Source organism: Oncorhynchus masou, chromosome 30, assembly GCF_036934945.1.
Source record: "Oncorhynchus masou masou isolate Uvic2021 chromosome 30, UVic_Omas_1.1, whole genome shotgun sequence".
NCBI classification, from domain to species: Eukaryota; Metazoa; Chordata; class Actinopteri; order Salmoniformes; family Salmonidae; genus Oncorhynchus; species Oncorhynchus masou.
In genome coordinates, this window is record NC_088241.1 from 55433817 (window position 1) to 55458616 (window position 24800).

The 24800-nt window shown below is 45.5% G+C and overlaps 1 protein-coding gene across 2 annotated transcripts; it reads left to right on the plus strand.

The window, feature by feature from the left end:
- Positions 1-133: 133 nt before the first annotated feature.
- Positions 134-24704, plus strand: wasf3b (WASP family member 3b). Of its 2 annotated transcripts, XM_064949440.1 has the most exons (10): positions 134-219; positions 1665-1898; positions 10654-10800; positions 14863-14997; positions 17903-18056; positions 18591-18708; positions 18813-18994; positions 19245-19484; positions 20038-20336; positions 23092-24704. In XM_064949440.1, exons 3-10 carry the CDS (start codon positions 10668-10670, stop codon positions 23247-23249), a joined length of 1419 nt encoding a protein of 472 aa, XP_064805512.1. In that variant the 5' UTR covers positions 134-219; positions 1665-1898; positions 10654-10667; the 3' UTR covers positions 23250-24704. The 2 variants fall into 2 exon arrangements, with proteins under 2 accessions (XP_064805512.1, XP_064805511.1); XM_064949439.1 differs by lacking the exon at positions 1665-1898.
- Positions 24705-24800: the final 96 nt, after the last annotated feature.

Sequence of the window (24800 nt, forward strand, 5' to 3'; positions counted from 1 at the left end):
TACGTTTTCAAGGGCTACTATTGGACATTGGGAACACCCACTAATCATTAAAACCCGGTTGCTGAATGCTGATAGGCCGAGGCTGCTGGCGGGTCCCGCCCCCGCGGTGGATTGTTTGGAGTGGCCAGACCGCCAGGGACACAGGATGGCAACGCGATCAGCAGGAGTATCTAACGGGACATGCGGACGGACTTAAATCTATTACATTTCTGACTGCCGGTGAGGGTTTTTACTATGCTTTTATATGTCATGATACGAATCGGAATATTACTCACCAAACTGTTTATATTTGGCCTTAATTTAGTATTTTTTTATATGTTGAATTGCGTTAATCCAAATGGCCAAACTACAAAGTCGACCACTGACTGGACGTAGCGGCCGGCCACCACTAGTGGACCCCAGTAGAAGATAATGATTAAGCACAAGGGGGTTCTGTGTCCAAGGCCCGATTCTTTCAATTCAACTCTTGACCATTACTGCACACTCCATTTGGCAACCGCCTTGCTCCGAACCGCTTGATTATTGTTCACTAAAACGTACAAACGGCATTTGATTTAGAAAGTGTCCGGCTTTAAAATATTGTAACAATCTGTGGCGGAAGGAAAATAGACTCGGTAACGGGAAGCGACGGTGCGGAACTTTGATTGATCGTGCTTGCCATCAGTTCTCTGTGCATGTTGTGTGCATTGGCTGCAGCCAGCACACAGACGGCTGCTTTTGTTGCTCACCCACACTTTACTGAAAGCAAGAGAGATTAACTAGCCCACAGTGTGAATTAGACAAAATTATTCTATGAATTTAGGCAGTGACACGTCAGTTATAAGGGTTACTTGCGATAATTAAGCAATAAGGCCCGAGGATGTGGTATATGGACAATATGCCACGGCAAAGGGCTGTTCTTAATTAAGACGCAACGCGGAGTGCCTTAGTACAGCCTTAGCCGCGGTAAATTGGCTATAAATCACAAAACCCTGAGGACTATTTTTGCTAATATAAACCGGTTACCAATTTAATTGGAGCAGTAAAACTAAACGTTTTGTCATACCCCTGCTATATGTGGTGATATACCATGGCTTTCAGCCAATCAAAATTCAGGGCTCAAACCACCAAGTTTATAATTAACAACAGACAGTTTTTATTCACAAAGATATAGGCTATTAGGGAGAATAGCCATATTCTATATTGTCGAAAAAATGAAGATCCAGCCATGTCGGAGTAGGAGTTAAGTCATTTTTTAGGGCAATGTGTAACATATCTTGCAATATTTATGACCTCACCACAAGCTCTCCAGCCTCCCTCAAAGCAAGAGGCTGTACCTGACTCATACATTTATAATGTTTCCCTGCTCCGACCTTAATAGAATTTCGGTGTCCATAGTAAAATGTGTCTGTGTGGAGGGTCTTTAGGGAGACAGGAAGCACATCGTCCTGGTGGCAGCAGTCAGGATGTCTCTCTCGTGAAGTTCAAAGGCCTGGAGATGGCTAATGGTACATCTGAGAAGCTAATGGTATAGCTAAGAGGTTACCTGTGGTTTTATGTGTGTATGTGCATGGCAGAGATAGTCCTGGGTGTTTGTATTAGGACTACTCATTGACTTCCTGCAGTTTCTTTTTCCACCTTTCTCTCCCCCCTCACTCTCTCCCCACCTCCCTAACTTTCGGCAGGTTGCCTACCGGTTAAGAGTGTTGGGCCAGTAATCGAAAAGGTCGCTGGTTTGATTCCCAGATTCCGGCAAGGTGGAAAAATCTGCCTCTGCCCTCCAGCAACCCTCAACAACAACTGCTCTCGGGGTGCCGTGGTCATTGATTAAGGCAGCCCCCCACACCTCTGATTCAGAGGGGTTGGGTTAAATGCAGAAGACACATTTCAGTTTAATGCATTGTTGTGCAACTGACTAGGTATTCCCATCCCTCGCTCTCTCCCACTTTCTCTATTTACTGTTTTTCCATGTCTCTCTCTTCCCCCTCTCACTCTTTCTCTCCGCTCTTCCTTTCTGAGTGGAGTGTCCTCTTTTCAGGGGATGTTAAAGGAGGGGAGGGGGAGGGGAGGCATGCATGGGAGCACTTTGCTGTTGCCGTGTGAACGGAGCTCCATTGTCCCTGGAACCTTTCAGAGTGGCTTCCCTGAGGTCCCTGCTTGCCCCTCCCCCACCCCTCACTCACTCTCGATGCACACACACACACACACACGTTCCATCCCTCTCTCTCCCCATTCCCTTCATTAGCCCACTCCCCTACCTCTAATGATGTCACCTTGTTATTGGGACCATTCTCACACTAGACAAAACAAACTCATGGCTCTGCAGAACTTCCTCATTTGAGGGTTACAAAGCAGAGCAGACCAACACATTTCACACACTAGTGTCTTTATATGATAATGTGGGCCTGGTTCATCATCTGGTTGAATACGCAAACCATGGTGCTAATTGGCTGTTTTCAGTGTGCTTTGTGGCAGCAGACGATGATGTAATTTATTCTTTGTTGTCCCATATTGGTATGTGGCTGCAGGCAAGGCTTGGCGGGGGGTTTTGGACCGATGCCAGCTGAGGACCCTACCCATAGCCTTGTAGGGAGGTTGTTTTTTGGTTGTCAGACAATTTCTCTTTTCTCTGTCAACACCTCCGAGCTATTATGATGCTATCTATTCATCAATGACATACATGGCGTAGCCTACGAGATCTGAATTAAAGAGAATGGCTGAGGGGTCATCTTTGCTTTTGGGTGTGCGGCATTATGCATTTTGTTTCGTGCACACAAATCAAATTGTATGTATCACATTAAGCCAAATACAACTAGTGTAGACTTTACAGTTAAATGCTTGCTTATGAACCTTTCCAACGATGCAGAGTTTAAAAATAAAAAGAATATAGTAACTGACACAAGGAATAAAATGCACAAGAATGGAGCTATATACAGGGAGGACCAGTACCAGATCAATGTGCTGCTATATACAGGGAGGACCAGTACCAGATCAATGTGCTGCTATATACAGGGAGGACCAGTACCAGATCAATGTGCTGCTATATACAGGGAGGACCAGTACCAGGATCAATGTGCTGCTATATACAGGGAGGACCAGTACCAGATCAATGTGCTGCTATATACAGGGAGGACCAGTACCAGATCAATGTGCTGCTATATACAGGGAGGACCAGTACCAGATCAATGTGCTGCTATATCAACTATATATAGGGAGGACCAGTACCAGATCAATGTGCTGCTATATACAGGGAGGACCAGTACCAGATCAATGTGCTGCTATATACAGGGAGGACCAGTACCAGATCAATGTGCTGCTATATACAGGGAGGACCAGTACCAGATCAATGTGCTGCTATATACAGGGAGGACCAGTACCAGATACTACAGGGAGGACCAGTCAGATCAATGTGCTGCTATATACAGGGAGGACCAGTACCAGATCAATGGAGCTATATACAGGGAGTACCAGTACCAGACTGCATATGTGGACAAAGATTGTACTTTTTGAAGAAATGTCCTCTGGTCTGATGAAACAAAAATAGAACTGTCGGCCATAATGACCATCGTTATGTTTGGAGGAAAAGCCATAATGACCATCGTTATGTTTGGAGGAAAAGTGGAGAGGAGGCTTGCAAGCCGAAGAACACCATCACAACCGTGAAGCATGGGAGTGGCAGCATTGTGTTGTGGGGGTGCTTTGCTGCAGGAGAGACTGGTGCACTTCACAAAATAGATGGCTTCATGAGGGAGGATAATTATGTGGATTTATTGAAGCAACATCTCAAGACATTAGTCAAGAAGCTAAAGCTTGGTCGCAATTGGATCTTCCAAATGGACAATGACCCCAAGCATACTTCCAAAGTTATGGCTTAAGGACAACAAAGTCAAGGTATTGGAGTGGCCATCACTAAGCTCTGACCTCAATCCTATAGAACATTTGTGGTCAAATCAAATTTTATTTGTCACATATAAACATGGTTAACAATTTAAAGATGTTAATGCGAGTGTAAACTTCTGACCCATGGGGAAATGAAACAAATTGTGCTTCTAGTTCTGACAATGCAGTAATATCCAAACTGAAAATAATCTAACTGAGTTCAAAATTTGGCTAATTCCTAAACTACTGACTTCTTATATACAGTGTAAGGGGGGATAAAGAATATGTGCACATAGAATCTGTCTTGAGCCATTAATTCACCTATTGCTTTGAGGTTTAGCACATATGAATGAGTGATGGTACAGAGCAGCATAGGCAAGATACAGTAGATGGTATCGAGTCTTTACAATTTTCGGGCCTTCCTCTGATACATATGAGATGAGTATTTAAACAAAGTGGCATAGTTAAAGTGGCTAGTGATCTCGATGTAGCTGTATACAATTTTGAGGATCTGATGGTACATGATATAGAGTACAGTATATGGACCATGTTAAGTTGTTATATGGAGATGAATAATCTGTAGGGTAAGTAACATGCTCTCCCCTCCTTCCTCTATATCCACGGTCAAGTCTTTGGTCTTTGTTTAAAGTACTGGCACCTAGTGATATATTTAGGCTGACCCATTCCGGTGATCAGGCCTTCCCATTATTAAAGTGGATGGTGTTGAGTCAGTGCGGTCATGTAGTTGTGGGTGACCAGGGAGTACAGCCACATACCAGAGGGGCCCCTGTGTTAGCTGGTGGCGGAGGTGTTGTTTAACAGTCTGATGTGGATCCAGTACCAAAGGGAGATAGAAGTTTGTTTTTTTCAGTCTCTCTATGAACACCATTCCCAGCTTTGTCCAGGTGCATGAAGTGCAACTGTCATCTGTGGATTTGTCGGGACGGTATCGAATTGGAGTGGGTCTAGGCTGTCTAGATGATGATATGAGCACTTCATAATTACAGTTGTGAGTGAACAGGCAAGTGGAGGTCTAGGGAACAGGGTGCTGATCATCTTGAAACATTTTGGGATTCCTTGATGATTTCTGAAGACTTTACTGTCTGGCCTTCCTGCTGGGTTTCCCTTTGTTTGAATCTGGTATCGTCTATGCCTATTGTAGCCACTGTTGTGGTAGTCTTAGTGTGACATCCATTCTGGGTGGTGTAGGTGTCCTGGAGGGCAGGTAGCTTTTGCCCCGGTGATGTTCGTTGTGCAGACCTCACTACCCTCTGGAGAGCCTTACTTTTGCATGTTTGATGTTTCTTTGGGGCGGAGATTTCTTGTAGCATCCGTGTCCGTTCATTGTCCAGGCGGTGATGTTCTTATAATCACTGTGGGGATGACATCTGTGATGAAGACTTTGTGTATAGTCCTCTTTTGGTGACACTGGGAGAACAGGACGTAAAGATGTTCTTAGAGAGCCTGGGGGGAACCTGAGGTGACACTGAAGTAGAGATGCGGAGACCGCTAAAACAGGAAGCAGGAATGGCCAATCAGATGTTCTCTGGGTTCCCTCTTTCATCTGCTGTAAAATGCTGTCTGTGCATTGGACAGTGTGGGTGTTGGACTGAAATGTCAAGTGAATTGTCTGTGAGTGTGTGTGTATACAAAACATTAGGAACTGTTTAAAACTGACCAGGTGAAAGCTATGTTCTCTAATCTCCACAGTGTAGATACAGATTTGTTCCATCATGATTGTGTATGTGATGTTGCGCAGTGGGGTGCATCTCAGTCCAAGAGGATCGAATCCAGGCTGCATCACATTTCCGTGAAGTCCACAATCATCTCCTTAGTTTTGAATTTGTTCTTAACTGACTTGAGTTAAATCAAATTGTGAGGTTATTTTCCTGACACCACACCATTTCCTGTGTATACAGATTGATCCACCACAAAAAGGACATCCAGCTCACACAATTATGGGAAGCATTGGAGTCAACATGGAACCGCATCCCTGTCGTTGACACCTTTGGTAATCAGGAGCAAACTAAATATTACCACTGTTTGTGTCATCCTGTTGCAAGCTGGGCGGTGGTGAGACTGGGAAGCAAAGCTGGGCGGTGGTGAGGCTGGGAAGCAAAGCTGGGCGGTGGTGAGGTGGGAAGCAAAAAGCTGGGCGGTGGTGAGGCTGGGCTGGTGAGGCTGGGCGGTGGTGAGGCTGGGAACTGAAAGGCTGATGATTGAGTGGGCGGTGGAGGCTGGGAAGCGCTGGGCGGTGGTGAGCTGGGAAGAGGCTGGGCGGTGGTGAGGCGCAGTCGTGGGTGAACAGGGAGTGAGGCTGGGCGGTGGTGAGGCTGGGCGGTGGTGAGGCTGGGGGCTGGGCGGTGGTGAGGCTGGGAAGGTGGTGAGGCTGGGCGGTGGGAAGCAAAACGGTGGTGAGGCAGCTGGGCGGTGGTGAGACTGGGCAAAGCTGGGCGGTGGTGAGGCTGGGGCCCCGGTGGTGAGGATCAGCTGGGGGGAGGATGTTGGTTGGGAAGCAAAGCTACCTGGGGTGGTGAGGCTCACCACCTGGGGGCTGGGAAGCAAAGCCGGTGGTGAGGCTGGGCGGTGGTGAGGGAAGTCCAGTACCCAGTTGCACAGGGCTGGGCGGTGGTGGAGGCGCAAGAGCTGGGCCAGGGTCTCGAGCGGTGGTGATGGGAAGCAAAGCTGGGCGGTGGAGGGCAAACTATGGTGTTGAATGCGGTGGTGAGGCTGGGAAGCAAAGCTGGTAGGCTGGGCGGTGATGAACAGCATTCGGTGGTGACATAGGTATTCCTCTTGGTGAGGCAGAGGCTGGGCGGTTGAGGCTGGGGCAAAGTGAGGTGCAGTGTGGCTGGGCGGTGGTGAGGCTGGGCGGTGGCATGGCTCTTAACCAACCGACCTCCCATTTTGCGGTACTTATTTTGTACATAATGTTCCTGCTACTGTCTCTTATTACTGTGGGTCTCGACTAACAAGGTCAGTGTCAGGTCAGTCATTCGGTGAAGAGAAACTGAGATTTAGCTAATTTGTAATCGCTGGAAAATAAATGGGACAAACTGAAAGCACGTATATCCTACCATTGGGACATTAAAAACTGTAATATCTTGTGTTTTACTGAGTCGTGGCTGAACAACAACATGAATAACATACAGCTGGCAGGTTATACACTCTTATCGGCAGGATAGAACGGCAGCCTCTGGTAAGACACGGGGCGGGGGCCTATGCATATTTGTAAACAACAGCTGGTGCACGATATCTAAGGAATTCTCAAGGTTTTGCTTGCCTGAGGTGGAGTATTTCATGATAAGCTGTAGACCACACTATCTACCTAGAGAGGTTTCATCTGTATTTTTCATAGCTGTCTACATACCACCACAGATCGACGTTGGCGCTAAAACCACACTCAATGAGCTGTATACCTCAAAAAGCTAACAGGAAAACGCTCATCCAGAGGCGGCGCTCCTTGTGGCCGGGGAGTTTAATGCAGGGAAACTTAAATCGGTTTTTACCTAATTTCAATCAGCGTGTTAAATGTGCAACCAGAGGGGATGAAACTCTGGGGCGGCAGGGTAGCCTAGTGGTTAGAGCATTGGACTAGTAACCGAAAGGTTGCAATATCCCGAGCTGACAAGGTACAAATCTGTCGTTCTGCCCCTGAACAGGCAGTTAACCCACTGTTCCTAGGCCGTCATTGAAAATAAGAATTTGTTCTTAACTGACTTGCCTAGTAAAATTAAAATTAAAATAAATAGACCACCTATACTCCACACACATTCATAAGGCCGCAGGGCCAGACGGATTACCAGGACGTGTACTCCGAGCATGCGCTGACCAACTGGGAAGTGTCTTCACTGACATTTTCAACCTGTCCCTGACTGAGTTTGTAATACCAACATGTTTCAAGCAGACCACCATAGTCCCTGTGCCCAAGAACACTAAGGTAACCTGCCTAAATGACTACTGACCTGTAGCACTCACGTCTGTAGCCATGAAGTGCTTTGAAAGGCTGGTCATGGCTCACATCACCATTATTCCAGAAACCCCAGACTCACTCCAATTTGCATACCGCCCCAACAGATCCACAGATGACGCAATCTCTATTGCTCTCCACACTGCCCTTTCCCACCTGGACAAAAGGAACACCTATGTGAGAATGCTATTCATTGACTACAGCTCAGCATTCAACACCATAGTGTCCTCAACTCATCACTAAGCTAATGACCCTGGGACTAAACATCTCCCTCTGCAACTGGATCCTAGACTTCCTGATGGGCCGCCCCCAGGTGGTAAGGGTAGGTAACAACCCATCTGCCACGCTGATCCTCAACACGGGGACCCTCAGGAGTGCGTGTTCAGTCCCCTCCTGTACTCCCTGTTCACTCATGACTGCACGGCCAGGCACAACTCCAACACCATCATTATGTTTGCTGATGACACAACAGCCTGATCACCGACAACGATGAGACAGACTATAGGGAGGTCAGAGGCCTGACCATGTGGTACAAGGACAACATCCTCTCTCTCAACGTGAGCAAGACAAAGGAGCTGATCGTGGACTACAGGAAAAGGAGGACCGAGCACGCCCCATTCTCATCGACGTCCACATCACCAACAAACTAACATGGTCCAAGCACACCAAGACAGTCGTAAAGAGAAACCTATTCCCCCTCAGGAGACTGAAAAGATTTGGCATGGGTCCTCAGATCCTCAAAAGGTTCTACAGCTGCACCATCGAGAGCATCCTGACGGGTTGCATCACTGCCTGTTATGGCAACTGCTCGGCCTCTGACCACAAGGCACTACAGAGGGTAGCGCTTTCGGCCCAGTACATCACCGGGGCCAAGCTTCCTGCCATCCAGAACCTCTATACCAGGCAATGTCAGGAAGGCCCTAAAAATTGTCAGACTCCAGCCACCCGAGTCATAGACTGTTCTCTCTGTTATCACACGCCAAGCGGTATCGGAGTGCCAAGTCTAGGTCCAAAAGGTTTCTAAACAGCTTCTACCCCCAAGCCATAAGACTCCTGAACATCTAATCAAATGCCTACCCAGACTATTTGCATTGCCCCCCTCTTCTACGCTGCTGCTACTCTCTGCTATTTTCTATGCATAATAATTTTAATATCTCTACCTACATGTACATATTACCTTGACACCGGTGCCACCGTATTTTGACACTGTACCGGTACCCCCTGTATATAGCCCCGCTATTGGGCAACGTTAGCTAGTTGACATTAGCCTTCTACATCTGGAACTTCCATCCTCTCAGACCAGGGGCACAATGCATTTTTTGTTTGGATCAGAATCCCCGTTTTCATCATTGGCCAGTACGGAGAATTTAGTAAAACCACAAGTCCAAATCCCTGCCTTCATCCATGGTTAATTTAGGAAAGGGACAATTTTAGCTAACTAGTCACCTGAGGACAACAACACAACGAGATGCAACAATATTCAGGTTGTTGCAACCCCCCTCTTCTATGATGCTGCCACTCTGTTATTTGCTATGCATAGTCACTTTAATAACTCTACCTTCGTGTTCATATTACCTCGACACCGGTGCCCCCGCACATTGACTCTGTACCGGTGCCCCCTGTATATAGCCTCCACATTGACTCTTTACTGTACCCCCTGTATATAGCCTCCACATTGACTCTGTACCGGTACCCCCTGTATATAGCCTCCACATTGACTCTGTACTGGTACCCCCTGTATATAGCCTCCACATTGACTCTGTACTGGTACCCCCTGTATATAGCCTCCACATTGACTCTGTACTGGTACCCCCTGTATATAGCCTCCACATTGACTCTGTACTGGTACCCCCTGTATATAGCCTCCACATTGACTCTGTACTGGTACCCCCTGTATATAGCCTCCACATTGACTCTGTACCGGTGCCCCCTGTATATAGCCTCCACATTGACTCTGTACTGGTACCCCCTGTATATAGCCTCCACATTGACTCTGTACCGGTACCCCCTGTATATAGCCTCCACATTGACTCTGTACCGGTACCCCCTGTATATAGCCTCCACATTGACTGTGTACCGGTACCCCCTGTATATAGCCTCCACATTGACTGTGTACCGGTACCCCCTGTATATAGCCTCCACATTGACTCTGTACCGGTACCCCCTGTATATAGCCTCCACATTGACTGTGTACCGGTACCCCCTGTATATAGCCTCCACATTGACTCTGTACCGGTACCCCCTGTATATAGCCTCCACATTGACTCTGTAGCGGTACCCCCTGTATATAGCCTCCACATTGACTCTGTACCGGTACCCCCTTTATATGGCCCCGCTATTGTTATTTACTGCTGCGCTTTAATGATTTGTAATTCTTATCTCTTTAAAAAAAATGTATTTCTTAACTGCACTGTTGGTTAAGGGCTTGTAAAGTAAGCATTTCACTGTAATACCTGTTGTATTCTGCGCATGTGACAAATAACATTTGATTTGACTGTAGCTCATTTTCCCAATACCTGAATCACTCTGCTGTCTACTACTACTGCATTGCCGCTTGGTCTCGTCTGGACAGGTCACCGTTGTATGCCCAGCCTCACTTACCCTGTTTCGAAAAATACTATTGTGTGTTTGTTAGTGTGTGCTAATACGTCTGGCCCATAGCTGTGTGTGTGTGTATCAGGGTCTACCTGCATTGTGAGTGTGTGCTTATAATACTTACAGTACTTATAACTTACAAAATGTAGGAAAACGTGTCTGTAAATACACCCATTATGAAAGTACAGTGTGTGTCATATCATATGTATTGTGTGCTTCCTGTGTAACAGTGTGAGGTGTCACCATGCCTCTGGTGAAGAGGAACATTGACCCGCGCCACCTGTGCCGGGGGGCGTTACCAGACGGCGTCGGCAGTGAGCTGGACTGTGTGATGAACAACACCCTCTCCTCCATCATCCGCCAGCTCAGCAGCCTGAGTAAGACACGCAGAACACACCGAGCAGAGAGCACTAACCACAGGCTACATAGAACTACATGCGCTTTCTACCGTGGTGACAACAGTGAAATAACACACTGTCATTGTACTATTCCCCACATATAGGTGTGCCACCTATGAATATCATGCTTATGCTTATGCTCATCATATTATACTATTAAATTCTCTCCTAAATAACCTCTCATCTCATGGTCACCATGCTGCAGTGCTGTTAGACATATTGAGAAGACCTGATGATATAGTGATGTCTAAGAAGCGATTGATTTGTCAGTGTTCAGTGAAACATGATCTGGGATAGAGGTGTCGAGGTCAAGACTGGACTCACACTGTCATCATACGTCATCATATGTGGCTGTCCATGGTTCTGAGTTTTGTGTTCGTGCAAGTAGAAAAATATGTTGACGCCCTACTTGTAGAGAGATCTAATCCTCCTCTCTTTCATGTTGATGTAACGGTCTATGACGGTACACTATTTGTTGTTGTCATAGGCTACCTGGCTAAAATGCTTGGACGCTAGCCTAGCTTCCTTTCATGGGCAACGTTAGCTAGTTTACATTAGCCTTCTACATCTGGAACTTCCATCCTCTCAGACCAGAGGCACAATGCATTTTTTGTTTGGATCAGAATCCCCGTTATAATCATTAGCGAGTACAGAGAATTAAGTAAGACCACAAGTCCAAATCCCTGCCTTCATCCATGGCTAATTTAGGAAAGGGGCAACTTTAGCTAGCTAGTCACAAGGACAACAATACAACGAGATGCAACAATTCAGGTTGTTTCTGTCAAAGACATATTTCTCTGTGATAGGAGTGAAACCAAATCCCTTGACACTTTTGTTGTTGTTTTGTTTTTGGTCCGAAAGGACCATTCACTGTTTAGCTCAACAGTGATTGGCTATTATCTTGTTTATTTTTTTATCAAGGGAGACCAAATGCTTGCTGGCTTCCTTTTTATTCAATGCTTTGAGCAGCAACAATGTCATACTCTTTATGACCAGACGGAATCAGATAGATGGCCTACACATACGGAGACAGAGGGGCGCTGTTTTGCTCGTTTGGATGCTTTCTCTGAAAATTATGAAAATACAGAGATGAAATATACTTTCTTATTATTTACTTATTTTTTTGTCAATTTTGGGGGGGGCTGGCTTCACTTGGCATCCTTTAACACACACCACTGGTGTGTGCTGTAATACAACAGCATTAAACAGAGTTACTATAACTTAAGGGGTTATTGCTTGAATAACCCTGCTACCCCCATGACAGGACCCATATAATGTCCTGTGAAATATTTAGAGATGTACTTTCCTCTCTTATACCCAGTATCCAACCACCCTCTGGCTCTCTCGCTCTCAACTCTCCTTTATTGCTTTATTCGTCTTGCTCATGCTCTGTTTTCCTCCCTCCCCCTCTCTCAATTTTAATTCCATTTCATTTAAGGGCTTTATTGGCATGGGAAACATATGTTTACATTGCCAAAGCAAGGGAAATAGATGATAAACAAACGTGAAATAAACAATAAAAAATGTTACAGTGAACATTACACTCAAAATAAAATAATAAAGACATGGCATATTATGTGCAAATAGTACAAAAGGGAAAATATATAAACATAAATATGGGTTATATTTACAATGGTGTTTGTTCTTCTCTGGTTGCCCTTTTCTTGTGGCAACAGATCACAAATATTGCTGCTGTGATGGCACACTGGTATTTCACCCAATAGATATGGGAGTTTGTGTAATCTGATGTAAATATGTATCTCTAACATTTGGCAGAAGGTTAAGAAGTGAAACTCAGAAAGTGGCCTTTCTCAATAGCAAGGCTATTTGCAAGGCTTACTGAGTCTGTACATAGTCGAAGCTTTCCTTAAGTTTGGGTCAGTCACTGTGGTCAGGTATCCTCTCTTTCTCTCTCACTTACTCTTTCATGTGCAGAGTAAGCTGGCACAGCCACAAAGTCATAAAATCACATTTTAACCTTAACCACTGCTTGCCCTAATTAGTGGCGCAGCATCATAGTGCAAGAATCGTCACTACAGTCCCTGATTCGAATCCAGACTGTATCGTATCTGGCCGGCATTGGGAGTCCCATAGGGCAGCGCACAATTTTAACCTTTATTTAACTAGGCAAGTCAGTTAAGAACACATTATTATTTTCAATGACAGGGGCAGAACGACAGATTTTTACCTTGTCAGCTCGGGGATTCGATCTTGCAACCTTTCGGTTACTAGTCCAAAGCTCTAACCACTAGGCTACCTGCCGCCCCAGTATATAACAAGATTTTTCCATTGGCCCAGCGTCGTCCGGGTTTGGCCGGGGTAGGCCGTCATTGCAAATAAGAATTTGTTCTTAACTGACTTGCCTAATTAAATTAAAAAATAAATGAAGACCAAAAGGCATTTTTTCATGAATTTTTATAATTTAGCCAATTTTGACTTTGCAGCTGTCCCATCTAGCGAAAATCGCTCAGTTCTGCCTCCAGGACAAGACTCATCCAATAAACATCTCTGCCATTGTGATTGTTCCTCTGGTGGGAGTGGGCCTTTCAGCAGCAGCTGTGTGGGTTAAATATAAACAAAGAGGGAGTCTAAGCTAGAGCCATATCCCTGCCCAAATCTGTCCATGTTAAGCAGATCATTCATTATTAAGCAAGTGAAGAGTTTCTTTATGGGGGGAAATGAGAGGGTTGAATTTTTAGTCAAGATAACCATGAATTGCTATTTTATACGTGAGGCTGATTTGATCTAATAGAAGATTGGTAACAACCTAAGCATTACCAATGTACTGATAAGTGTGATGCACGTGACGTCCCGCCAACTTTGAGAAAGAGCACTTTATATCAGAGTTCTCCCTGTTGAAATTTGAGACGGTATATGCATAATCATGAGGCTAGCATAGCATCTCACACTCCATTGAACACAGGCAGTTGACATCAACACCCCTCATCGATTATTCATTTTTCTTCAATTTCTATATAACGAGATTTATCCACCAATCCAAAAAGGACTAGGCAGAAGATTGACAACCCGCTGTTCTGCTCTGTGGACAACTAATCCCATTGTTAGGGCGGAGACATACAGATGGAGGATCTTCATTTGAGCCATTTTTCTACAGCAGGAAAATAAACCTGCAGGAACAGGAAATGTGAAATATTATGTGGATTATAATTCATGGACATTTTTGTAGGGGTTGATACATTTCTCATAAGGGAAAATCAAGTCTCAAATTTCAAAGTGGAAATGACAAACTTCAGAGGCCTTTTTTAAACCTCAAATACACTACAAGTTTTACAATTCTTGCATTGTAGGAAAGTTCTCCTGCAACAGGGTGATCATATTAAGTTCCTACATATTAAGATCCTAACACTCCATATTAAGATCCTAAGCATCTTGTCATTATATCCATATCTCTTGTATAAATGACTGGGCACAAAGGCCTGGAGAGCCTGAACTAGGGACAGGAGCTGTGTGTTTGTGAGCACATATGCGTGTGCTTATGTTGGTTTTGTGTGTGTGTGTGTGAGAGACAATGTCAGAACCATAGAGGGATTGGACCTCAACATTCTGAACCTCCTTTTCTTCCTCTAAATATTTGTCCAGTGGTCATCCTGTGCATGGGTGTGTGCGTGCCTCTGACACACAAGTTAGTGTTAAACATTTTGACGCCTGATCTCAACAGATGTGCTCTTGCAAAGACTGATTGTTTGTATTTTTCCTCTAGGACCTCACATGAGAGTGATGCCCTGGTCTATTTGTGAGTTCAGTTTGTTAACAGAAGAATGGTAGACCTGTGCCTTTTGATAGTCCCATGCATCAAGTCCATCTCAATGGATTTCTCTTACCAGTCAGGCTTTAATGTCATTGCTGTCTTTAACAATGGCTGTATCTCCTGTTGTCTGCTTGTTGCTTGGTCCTGTTGTCATGAACAGAACAGTTGCTCTATAGTATCCTCAAAGTGCGCTGCATACTGAATGCATCATTTAGTACACCAGAATGTCATGTTAACCACATACGATCCATCTGTCTACTCTTGTACTGCAGGTAAACATGCGGAGGACATCTTTGGAGAGCTGTTCAATGAGGCCAACACGTTCTACCTGAGAGCCAACTCCCTGCAGGACCGCATCGACCGTCTGGCTGTCAAGGTCACCCAGCTGGACTCCACTGTGGAGGAAGGTGAGACGGGTTAGAGGTCACAAGAAACAGGAAGTGGTGTCAATACTGGTTGCCACAGGGATGTGAGGTCCTTTGCATTAGTGAGTTAAGTCAGGTGTGGAGAAAGTGCTGAAACTGAGGATGTACAGCGCATTCGGAAAGTGTTCAGACCCCTGGACTTTACCCACATTTTGTTACATTGCAGCCGTATTCGAAAAAGTTCTTTCCCCCCCCTCATGAATCTACACACAATACCCCATAATGATAAAACAAAAACGGGTTTTTAGAAATATTACATTTCCATAAGTATTCAGACCCTTTACTCAATACTTTGTTGAAGCACCTTTGGCAGCGATTACAACCTCAAGTCTTCTTCGGGATGACGCGACATGCATGGCACACCTGTATTTGGGGATTTTCTACCATTCTTCCTTGCAGATCCTCTCAAGCTCGGTCAGGTTGGATGGGGAGCGTCGCAACACAGCTATTTTCAGGTCTCTCCAGAAATGATCTATCGGGTTCAAGTTCGGGCTCTGGCTGTGCCACTCAAGGACATTCAGAGACTTGTCCCAAAGCCACTCCTGCATTGTCTTGGCTTTACATCGTTGTCCTGTTGGAAGGTGAACCTTCGACCCAGTCTGAGGTCTTGACTACTCTGGAGCAGGTTTTCATCAAGGATCTTTCTGTACTTTGCTCCGTTCATCTTTCCATCGATCCTGACAAGTCTCCCAATCCCTGCCACTGAAAAATATCCCCACAGCGTGATGCTGCCACCACCATGCTTCACTGTAGGGCTGGTGCCAGGTTTCCTCCTTTGCATTCAGGCCATAAAGTTCAATCTTGATTTCATCAGACCAGAGAATCTTATTTCTCATGGTCTGAGAGTCCTTTAGGTGACACTTGGCAAACTCCAAGCGGGCTGTCATGTGTCTTTTACTGAGGAGTGGCTTCCGTCTTGACACTCTACAATAAAGGCCTGATTGGTGGAGTGATGCAGAGATGGGAGAACCTTCCAGAAGGAACCCCATCTCCACAGAGGAACTCTGGAGCTCTGTCAGAGTGACCATTGTGTTCTTGGTCACCTCCCTGTCCAAGGCCCTTCTTCCCTGATTGCTCAGTTTGGCCGGGCAGCCAGCTCTAGGAAGAGTCTTGGTGGTTCCAAAGTTCTTTCATTGAAGAATGATGGAGGCCACTGTGTTCTTGGAGACCTTCAATGCTGCATTAGTTTTTTGGGACCCTTCCCCAGATCTGTGCCTTGACGTAATCCTGTCTCAGAGCTCTACAGACAATTTGTTCGACCTCATGGCTTGGTTTTTGCCCTGACATGCACTGTCAACTGTGGGACCTTATATAGACAGGTGTGTGCCTTTCCAAATCATGTCCAATCAATTGAATATACCACAGGTGGACTCCAATCAAGTTGTAGGATGATCAATGGAAACGGGATTCACCTGAGCTTAATTTTGAGTCTCATAGCAAAGGGTCTGAATACTAATGTAAATAAGGTATTTCTGTTTTTAAAAGTTTAATACAAAAATGTATAAAAACCTGTTTTCACTGTCATTGTGTGGATTCATGAGAATTAAAAAAACTATTTCATAGTAAGGCTGTAATGTAACATGTGGAAAACAGGAAGGGGTCTGAATACTTTCCGAATACACCGTATAAATACTTCTCTCACACCCTGTCTGTCCCCCTCTCTTTTCTCCCATATCTCCCTCACCTTTTTCTTGGTCCATCTCTCTCTTGTTTATTCTCTCTCTTGTTTGTTCTCCCTCCCGCCTCTTTCTCTTGTTTGTTCTCTCTCTGTTTGTTCTCCCTCCCGCCTCTTTCTCTTGTTTGTTCTCTCTCTGTTTGTCCTCCCTCCCGCCTCTTTCTCTTGTTTGTTCTCTCTCTGTTTGTTCTCTCTCTGTTTGTTCTCTCTCTGTTTGTTCTCTCTCTGTTTGTTCTCCCTCCCGCCTCTTTCTCTTGTTTGTTCTCCCTCCCGCCTCTTTCTCTTGTTTGTTCTCTCTCTGTTTGTTCTCCCTCCCGCCTCTTTCTCTTGTTTGTTCTCTCTCTGTTCTCTCTCTGATTATTCTCCCTCCCGCCTCTTTCTCTTGTTTGTTCTCTCTCTGTTTGTCCTCCCTCCTGCCTCTTTCTCTTGTTTGTTCTCTCTCTGTTTGTTCTCTCTCTGTTTGTTCTCCCTCCCGCCTCTTTCTCTTGTTTGTTCTCTCTCTGTTTGTTCTCCCTCCCGCCTCTCTCTCTGTTTGTTCTCTCTCTGTTTGTCCTCCCTCCCGCCTCTCTCTCTGTTTGTTCTCTCTCTGATTATTCTCCCTCCCGCCTCTTTCTCTTGTTTGTTCTCTCTCTGTTTGTCCTCCCTCCCGCCTCTTTCTCTTGTTTGTTCTCTCTCTGTTTGTTCTCTCTCTGTTTGTTCTCTCTCTGTTTGTTCTCTCTCTGTTTGTTCTCTCTCTGTTTGTTCTCCCTCCCGCCTCTTTCTCTTGTTTGTTCTCTCTCTGTTTGTTCTCCCTCCCGCCTCTCTCTCTGTTTGTTCTCTCTCTGTTTGTCCTCCCTCCCGCCTCTTTCTCTTGTTTGTTCTCTCTCTGTTTGTTCTCTCTCTGATTATTCTCCCTCCCGCCTCTTTCTCTTGTTTGTTCTCTCTCTGTTTGTCCTCCCTCCCGCCTCTTTCTCTTGTTTGTTCTCTCTCTGTTTGTTCTCCCTCCCGCCTCTTTCTCTTGTTTGTTCTCTCTCTGTTTGTTCTCCCTCCCGCCTCTTTCTCTTGTTTGTTCTCTCTCTGTTTGTTCTCCCTCCCGCCTCTTTCTCTTGTTTGTTCTCCCTCCCGCCTCTTTCTCTTGTTTGTTCTCTCTCTGTTTGTTCTCCCTCCCGCCTCTTTCTCTTGTTTGTTCTCTCGCACTCTTTTTCTCCCTGTTTGTCCTCTCTCTGTCCTCAGTCTCTCTGCAGGACATTAACATGAAGAAGGCATTTAAGAGCAGTACCGCCCAGGACCAGCAGGTGGTGTCCACGAGGAGCGTGCCCATCCCTGTCAAGGAGATGTACAACCTGAGTGATAAACCTCCACCGCTCAACATCCTCTCCAAATATAGGTGGTTTATCTCCTCCTCCCTTTCTATGATCTGTCTAACCTCTCTACTACCCAGGGCAGTGTAAACCCAGAGTCAAATACCTCACCAGATCTGTCTAACCTCTCTACTACCCAGGGCAGTGTAAACCCAGAGTCAAATACCTCACCAGATCTGTCTAACCTCTCTACTACCCAGGGCAGTGTGTATCTGTCTAACCTCTCTACTACCCAGGGCAGTGTAGACCCAGAGTCCAATACCTCACCAGATCTGTCTAACCTCTCTACTACCCAGGGCAGTGTGTACCACAGGAGGCTGCTGGGGGGAGGATGTGTCATAATAATGTCCGGAACAGAGCAAATGGAATGGCATCAACACCTTCAAACCATGTGTTTGATGTATTTGACACCATTCCACTGATTCCGTTCCAGTCATTACCACGAGCTCGTCCTCCCCCATTAAAGTTCCACCAACCTCCTGTGGCATAAACCCAGAGTCTCATAATTGAATGTTGTGGACTTCATTTCCCATAAACCCTGAGCCGTGTTTGCCCTGTAGGGATGACCACAAGGAGGGGCTGAAGTTCTACACTGACCCCTCCTACTTCTTCAACCTGTGGAGAGAAACAATGCTGCAGGACACAGAGGACAAGAGGAAGGAGAAGAGGAAGAACAAAGTAAAGTCTAAAGTTATCTATCTTTCTTTCATTGTATCTCTTCCTTCTCTTTGTCTCCACCTTTCTCTTCCTCCCTTTCTCCACTAATATGTGTCTCCTCCCAGGAGCAGAAGCGTTGTGTGGACGGGACGTTGCAGAGGGAGGTGAAGAAGGTGCGTAAGGCTCGGAACCGTCGTCAGGAGTGGAATATGTTGGCCCTGGATAAGGAGCTGAGGCCTGACCACCGCCACACACACTCGCTCCACCAGGGGCCCACCTCCGAGGGATCACTGTCCCCTGAGATGAGGTCAGTCATCACACACGTACATACATATGAGATGAGGTCAATGAAAAGTTGACACATGAACACATTTGCATTTATAACATAATGTATGAAATGTAAAGAAGTATGGAGTAATTACTTTTCTGTATAGATGAATACTCACTTAAGGTGTTTCCCCAGTGCTGCGCTAGTTTAGTCTCCCTCTGCTGTTCAGGGAGAATTTAGCCCTCTTACTCCCCCTGCTGGCCATGCTGTAACCTTTTCTCTCTCCTAGGGGTCTTGGGCCTGATCACATGGACCACCACCACTACCCTAACTCAACCAACCATGCTGGTCACGCTTACACATACTCCGGCCCACCCCCGAGTCTCCTGGCTGCTCAGCTGGCTGCCCAGGGACATGCCACTCTGGACAAGGACTATAGGGGAGCCACCCTGGGTCGCCCCCACGATGCTCCACCCCCTCCTCCACCCACTGAGAACATGAACGGATCTCTGCCCCCTGTGGACTACAGGTCAGCAAGTGCACAGACACACACATACATAAACACCCTGGCAGACAGACAGACGTGTAATTGCACACTCAAATAAATATTAAAACGTGCACACAGACAAATCCATGTGCACTCTTTTGTTGTCACTCTAGGGTTTGGTTGAGTCTTGTGTCAGGGGAAATCTGATCTGATGACGAACAACAGACTTAATTCTCTCTGGGACTAATCTTTAGGGTTATACTGTCACCCATACAAACCGAGTACAGCCCTTGTGCACTCAACTGCCTTGGTCTTGGCACGACTCCCCTATAAACTCTGTGAAAATAATGGCATCCTGTTATTCATTCTTCTTCAGTTGTCAGAGGCTGTTTAGTGTGACATCGCTATAAGTGAGATGTTTTTGTGGAGAGGCAGATAGACAAGATACTTTCAATTTCTGAAATGGTTATGATGATTAATACAGTATAATGCTTTATGCCCATGGTCTCACTTTGTCCCTTCTCTCCTCTCTTCTCTTTCTTTCTTTCCCTCTCTTCCTCTCTTCCCCTCTACCTTCTCTCCCGCTCTCTTTCAGTATGATGGAGGGATATGGAAACGGTCCTCCTCCCACTCCTCTCATGCCATCAGCACAATCTGCCTTTGCCACGCCCCCCGGGGGACCACTTCCTCCTCCAGGACCAGTGGGATCAGCCGGTGGCTATGCCCCGACCCCACCACCACTCACTGGGTCTCTGGTGGCTCCACCTCCCCCTATACCTCCGCCCCCTCCTCCAGGCTCCTCCTACTCTACCACTCCCAAGATGTCCTCCATGCCCCACATTGCCCAACCTGTTAATGATGCTCGTAGTGATCTGCTAGCTGCCATACGCATGGGTAAGTGTGTGCATCTCTATCTAACCCTGTGTGTCTCCGTGGCAGGGGTATTCAGTCTGTCTGTGTCTGACTAACTTGACTGGGGGCTGATTTTGCATCGCCTGGTGCCCCGGGTGGGTGGATATTTCACTTTGGGACCAATGGAATGGCCAAAAATGAGCAAACTGCGCTCACCCGGGGCCCCGGGCCATGCCTTTTCTGACTGACTGACTGGCTTACTGACTGTCTCACTGTCTCTCTCCCTGGCTGTAGGTATCTAGTTGAAGTGTATCTAACTGTCTCTCCCTGGCTGTAGGTATCTAGTTGAAGTGTATCTAACTGTCTCTCTCCCTGGCTGTAGGTATCTAGTTGAAGTGTATCTAACTGTCTCTCCCTGGCTGTAGGTATCTAGTTGAAGTGTATCTAATCTAGTTGAAGTGTATCTATCGGCCTCTCTCCCTGGCTGTAGGTATCTAGTTGAAGTGTATCTAACTGTCTCTCCCTGGCTGTAGGTATCTAGTTGAAGTGTATCTAACTGTCTCTCCCTGGCTGTAGGTATCTAGTTGAAGTGTATCTATCGGTCCATCTCCCTGGCTGTAGGTATCTAGTTGAAGTGTATCTATCGGTCTCTCTCCCTGGCTGTAGGTATCCAGTTGAAGTGTATCTATTGGTCTCTCTCCCTGGCTGTAGGTACAGTGCCTTGCGAAAGTATTCGGCCCCCTTGAACTTTGCGACCTTTTGCCACATTTCAGGCTTCAAACATAAAGATATAAAACTGTATTTTTTTTGTGAGGAATCAACAACAAGTGGGACACAATCATGAAGTGGAACGACATTTATTGGATATTTCAAACTTTTTTAACAAATCAAAAACTGAAAAATTGGGCGTGCAAAATTATTCAGCCCCCTTAAGTTAATACTTTGTAGCGCCACCTTTTGCTGCGATTACAGCTGTAAGTCGCTTGGGGTATGTCTCTGTCAGTTTTGCACATCGAGAGACTGACATTTATTCACATTCCTCCTTGCAAAACAGCTCGAGCTCAGTGAGGTTGGATGGAGAGCATTTGTGAACAGCAGTTTTCAGTTCTTTCCACAGATTCTCGATTGGATTCAGGTTTGGACTTTGACTTTGCCATTCTAACACCTGGATATGTTTATTTTTGAACCATTCCATTGTAGATTTTGCTTTATGTTTTGGATCATTGTCTTGTTGGAAGACAAATCTCTGTCCCAGTCTCAGGTCTTTTGCAGACTCCATCAGGTTTTCTTCCAGAATGGTCCTGTATTTGGCTCCATCCATCTTCCCATCAATTTTAACCATCTTCCCTGTCCCTGCTGAAGAAAGGCAGGCCCAAACCATGATGCTGCCACTACCATGTTTGACAGTGGGGATGGTGTGTTCAGGGTGATGAGATGTGTTGCTTTTACGCCAAACATAACGTTTTCATTGTTGCCAAAAAGTTCAATTTTGGTTTCATCTGACCACCTTCTTCCACATGTTTGGTGTGTCTCCCAGGTGGCTTGTGGCAAACTTTAAACGACACTTTTTATGGATATCTTTAAGAAATGGCTTTCTTCTTGCCACTCTTCCATAAAGGCCAGATTTGTGCAATATACGACTGATTGTTGTCCTATGGACAGAGTCTCCCACCTCAGCTGTAGATCTCTGCAGTTCATGCAGAGTGATCATGGGCCTCTTGGCTGCATCTCTGATCAGTCTTCTCCTTGTATGAGCTGAAAGTTTAGAGGGACGGCCAGGTCTTGGTAGATTTGCAGTGGTCTGATACTCCTTCCATTTCAATATTATCGCTTGCACAGTGCTCCTTGGGATGTTTAAAGCTTGGGAAATCTTTTTGTATCCAAATCCGGCTTTAAACTTCTTCACAACAGTATCTCGGACCTGCCTGGTGTGTTCCTTGTTCTTCATGATGCTCTCCTCGCTTTTAACGGACCTCTGAGACTATCACAGTGCAGGTGCATTTATACGGAGACTTGATTACACACAGGTGGATTGTATTTATCATCATTAGTCATTTAGGTCAACATTGGATCATTCAGAGATCCTCACTGAACTTCTGGAGAGAGTTTGCTGCACTGAAAGTAAAGGGGCTGAATAATTTTGCATGCCCAATTTTTCAGTTTTTGATTTGTTAAAAAAGTTTGAAATATCCAATAAATGTCGTTCCACTTCATGATTGTGTCCCACTTGTTGTTGATTCTTCACAAAAAAATACAGTTTTATATCTTTATGTTTGAAGCCTGAAATGTGGCAAAAGTTCGCAAAGTTCAAGGGGGCCGAATACTTTCGCAAGGCACTGTATCTAGTTGAAGTGTATCTATCGGTCTCTCTCCCTGGGTGTAGGTATCTAGTTGAAGTGTATCTATCGGTCTCTCACCCTGGCTGTAGGTATCTAGTTGAAGTGTATCCCTGGGTGTAGGTATCTAGTTGAAGTGTATCTATCGGTCTCTCACCCTGGCTGTAGGTATCTAGTTGAAGTGTATCTATCGGTCTCTCTCCCTGGGTGTAGGTATCTAGTTGAAGTGTATTTATCGGTCTCTCACCCTGGCTGTAGGTATCTAGTTGAAGTGTATCTATCGGTCTCTCCTGGCTGTAGGTATCTGTTGAAGTGTATCCCTGGGTGTAGGTAGTTGAAGTGTATCTATTGGTCTCTCTCCCTGGCTGTAGGTATCTAGTTGAAGTGTATTTATCGGTCTCTCAGCCTGGCTGTAGGTATCTAGTTGAAGTGTATCTATCGGTCTCTCTCCCTGGCTGTAGGTATCCGGTTGAAAAAGGGTCAGGAGCAGCAGGAGCAGCAGGAAAAGAGGGAGCCTGTAGGGAACGATGTGGCCACCATCCTGTCCAGACGCATCGCCGTTGAGTACTCCGACTCCGAGGACGACTCCGAGTTGGAGGAGAACGACTGGTCTGACTAACACACACACCCCACACACACACACACACACACACACTCAAAAGCTGAAAAGCACATACACGTTCACATCCACAAACTAAGAACCACTAAAAGGTATGTGTACGAACACATGAACATAAGCTAACATTCACATATACAGACTCATACACTCCCTCGTGTGGTAGGTATGTTTGTACAGTATATAAGCTTGGTGATCCTTGGTCACATGTAGCACTGCTGGGAGATCAGGCTCCTGCATCAGCTGCTGAAGGATTCACAACTAGAACGCTCGGGTTGTATTCAAGATGCACACTGTCATGTTCAGCTGCTATACAGACACTGACTGCAAACCAACGTTCAATTCACAACTATTGCATTAACATTTAAGGATTCTCACGCAACGCTCTGGGCATCTTGAATACACCCCAGGAGACCACAGTGTCTCTGTATAATATGTTTTCCATAATAACACTAGTAAAGCCCTGTATGTGTTGGCACCCCACGAATGGGGACTTAGTTACCATACATGAGATATCTTAAGGGCGTCACTTGGAGAAATAGCAACCTCCCCTTGGACAGAAAATCTACTTGTCTTTTCTAATGTTTTTACTCAAACACTTATTAATAGTTAATCTGGGAAGCGACAAGTTTTTAATGTGTAGATTATAGCAACTGGAGGAAGAGAAGTCCGAGTGGACTGCAGTGGTCAGGGTAGCGTTCAGGAGGAACAAATAGGAGACAATGTTTTTAAAGCGTTTCCCAACTGTTCCTTCTGAACAACACCTGAGAGTGAGGCTGTATTCCATTAACCGCACTAACAATGTAGACCAGATATATGTTGAGAGTTAGGCCAATGAGGGTTCTCTCTGAACATTCATGGAGCGCCACTTTCTCCTCAATAGCCATTTCTAAGTGATAATTAAAGCTTCCACGTTGTGCTGTTTACTGTTGATAGTTTTCACAGTGAAAGCAGATGTGCAATTTGTTGACTTGAATACACATTATCCCCAATGCTAATCAATAAAAAAATATGTTAAATTCCCTGCTCTGTTTTGCTTGATTTACAGTGGGTCATTTCATAGGGAACTGTCAGAGGCACTCTCGTATTGGTACATCACAACTATTCATTAATAAAGTTCTATATGGGCGCTAACATGGTGGCTGTGGTAACACCTGGCCTAACTCTATATATGTGACTGATGTAGACTATTGACTGGGCATCTTCCTAAGTGGTACTCAAGAATGGATATTGAAACGTAGCTGGAGTGTGTGGTAAGAGCGTCTGATTGGAGATCAGAGAGATATGAGTGAAAGGAAGCTTAATGAATAACATCTGAGACTATGATCGCTTAGTGATGTCTAGCAAAGATTTGGAAGCTGAAAAATAGATTGGATTGGGTTTAGGGTTGTCATGGTTATTTTTTGTAAAATCTGTAACCTTTGAACTCTGACCTTGAGAACAAATATGAAAAAGGATATTCACAATGTTGTCTGCGTTTTCTTTTACTGGCGTACCGTTGTCAGGAGACAACATAGTCGTGATGGTGACACAGCAGTTTCCATGGTAACAGTA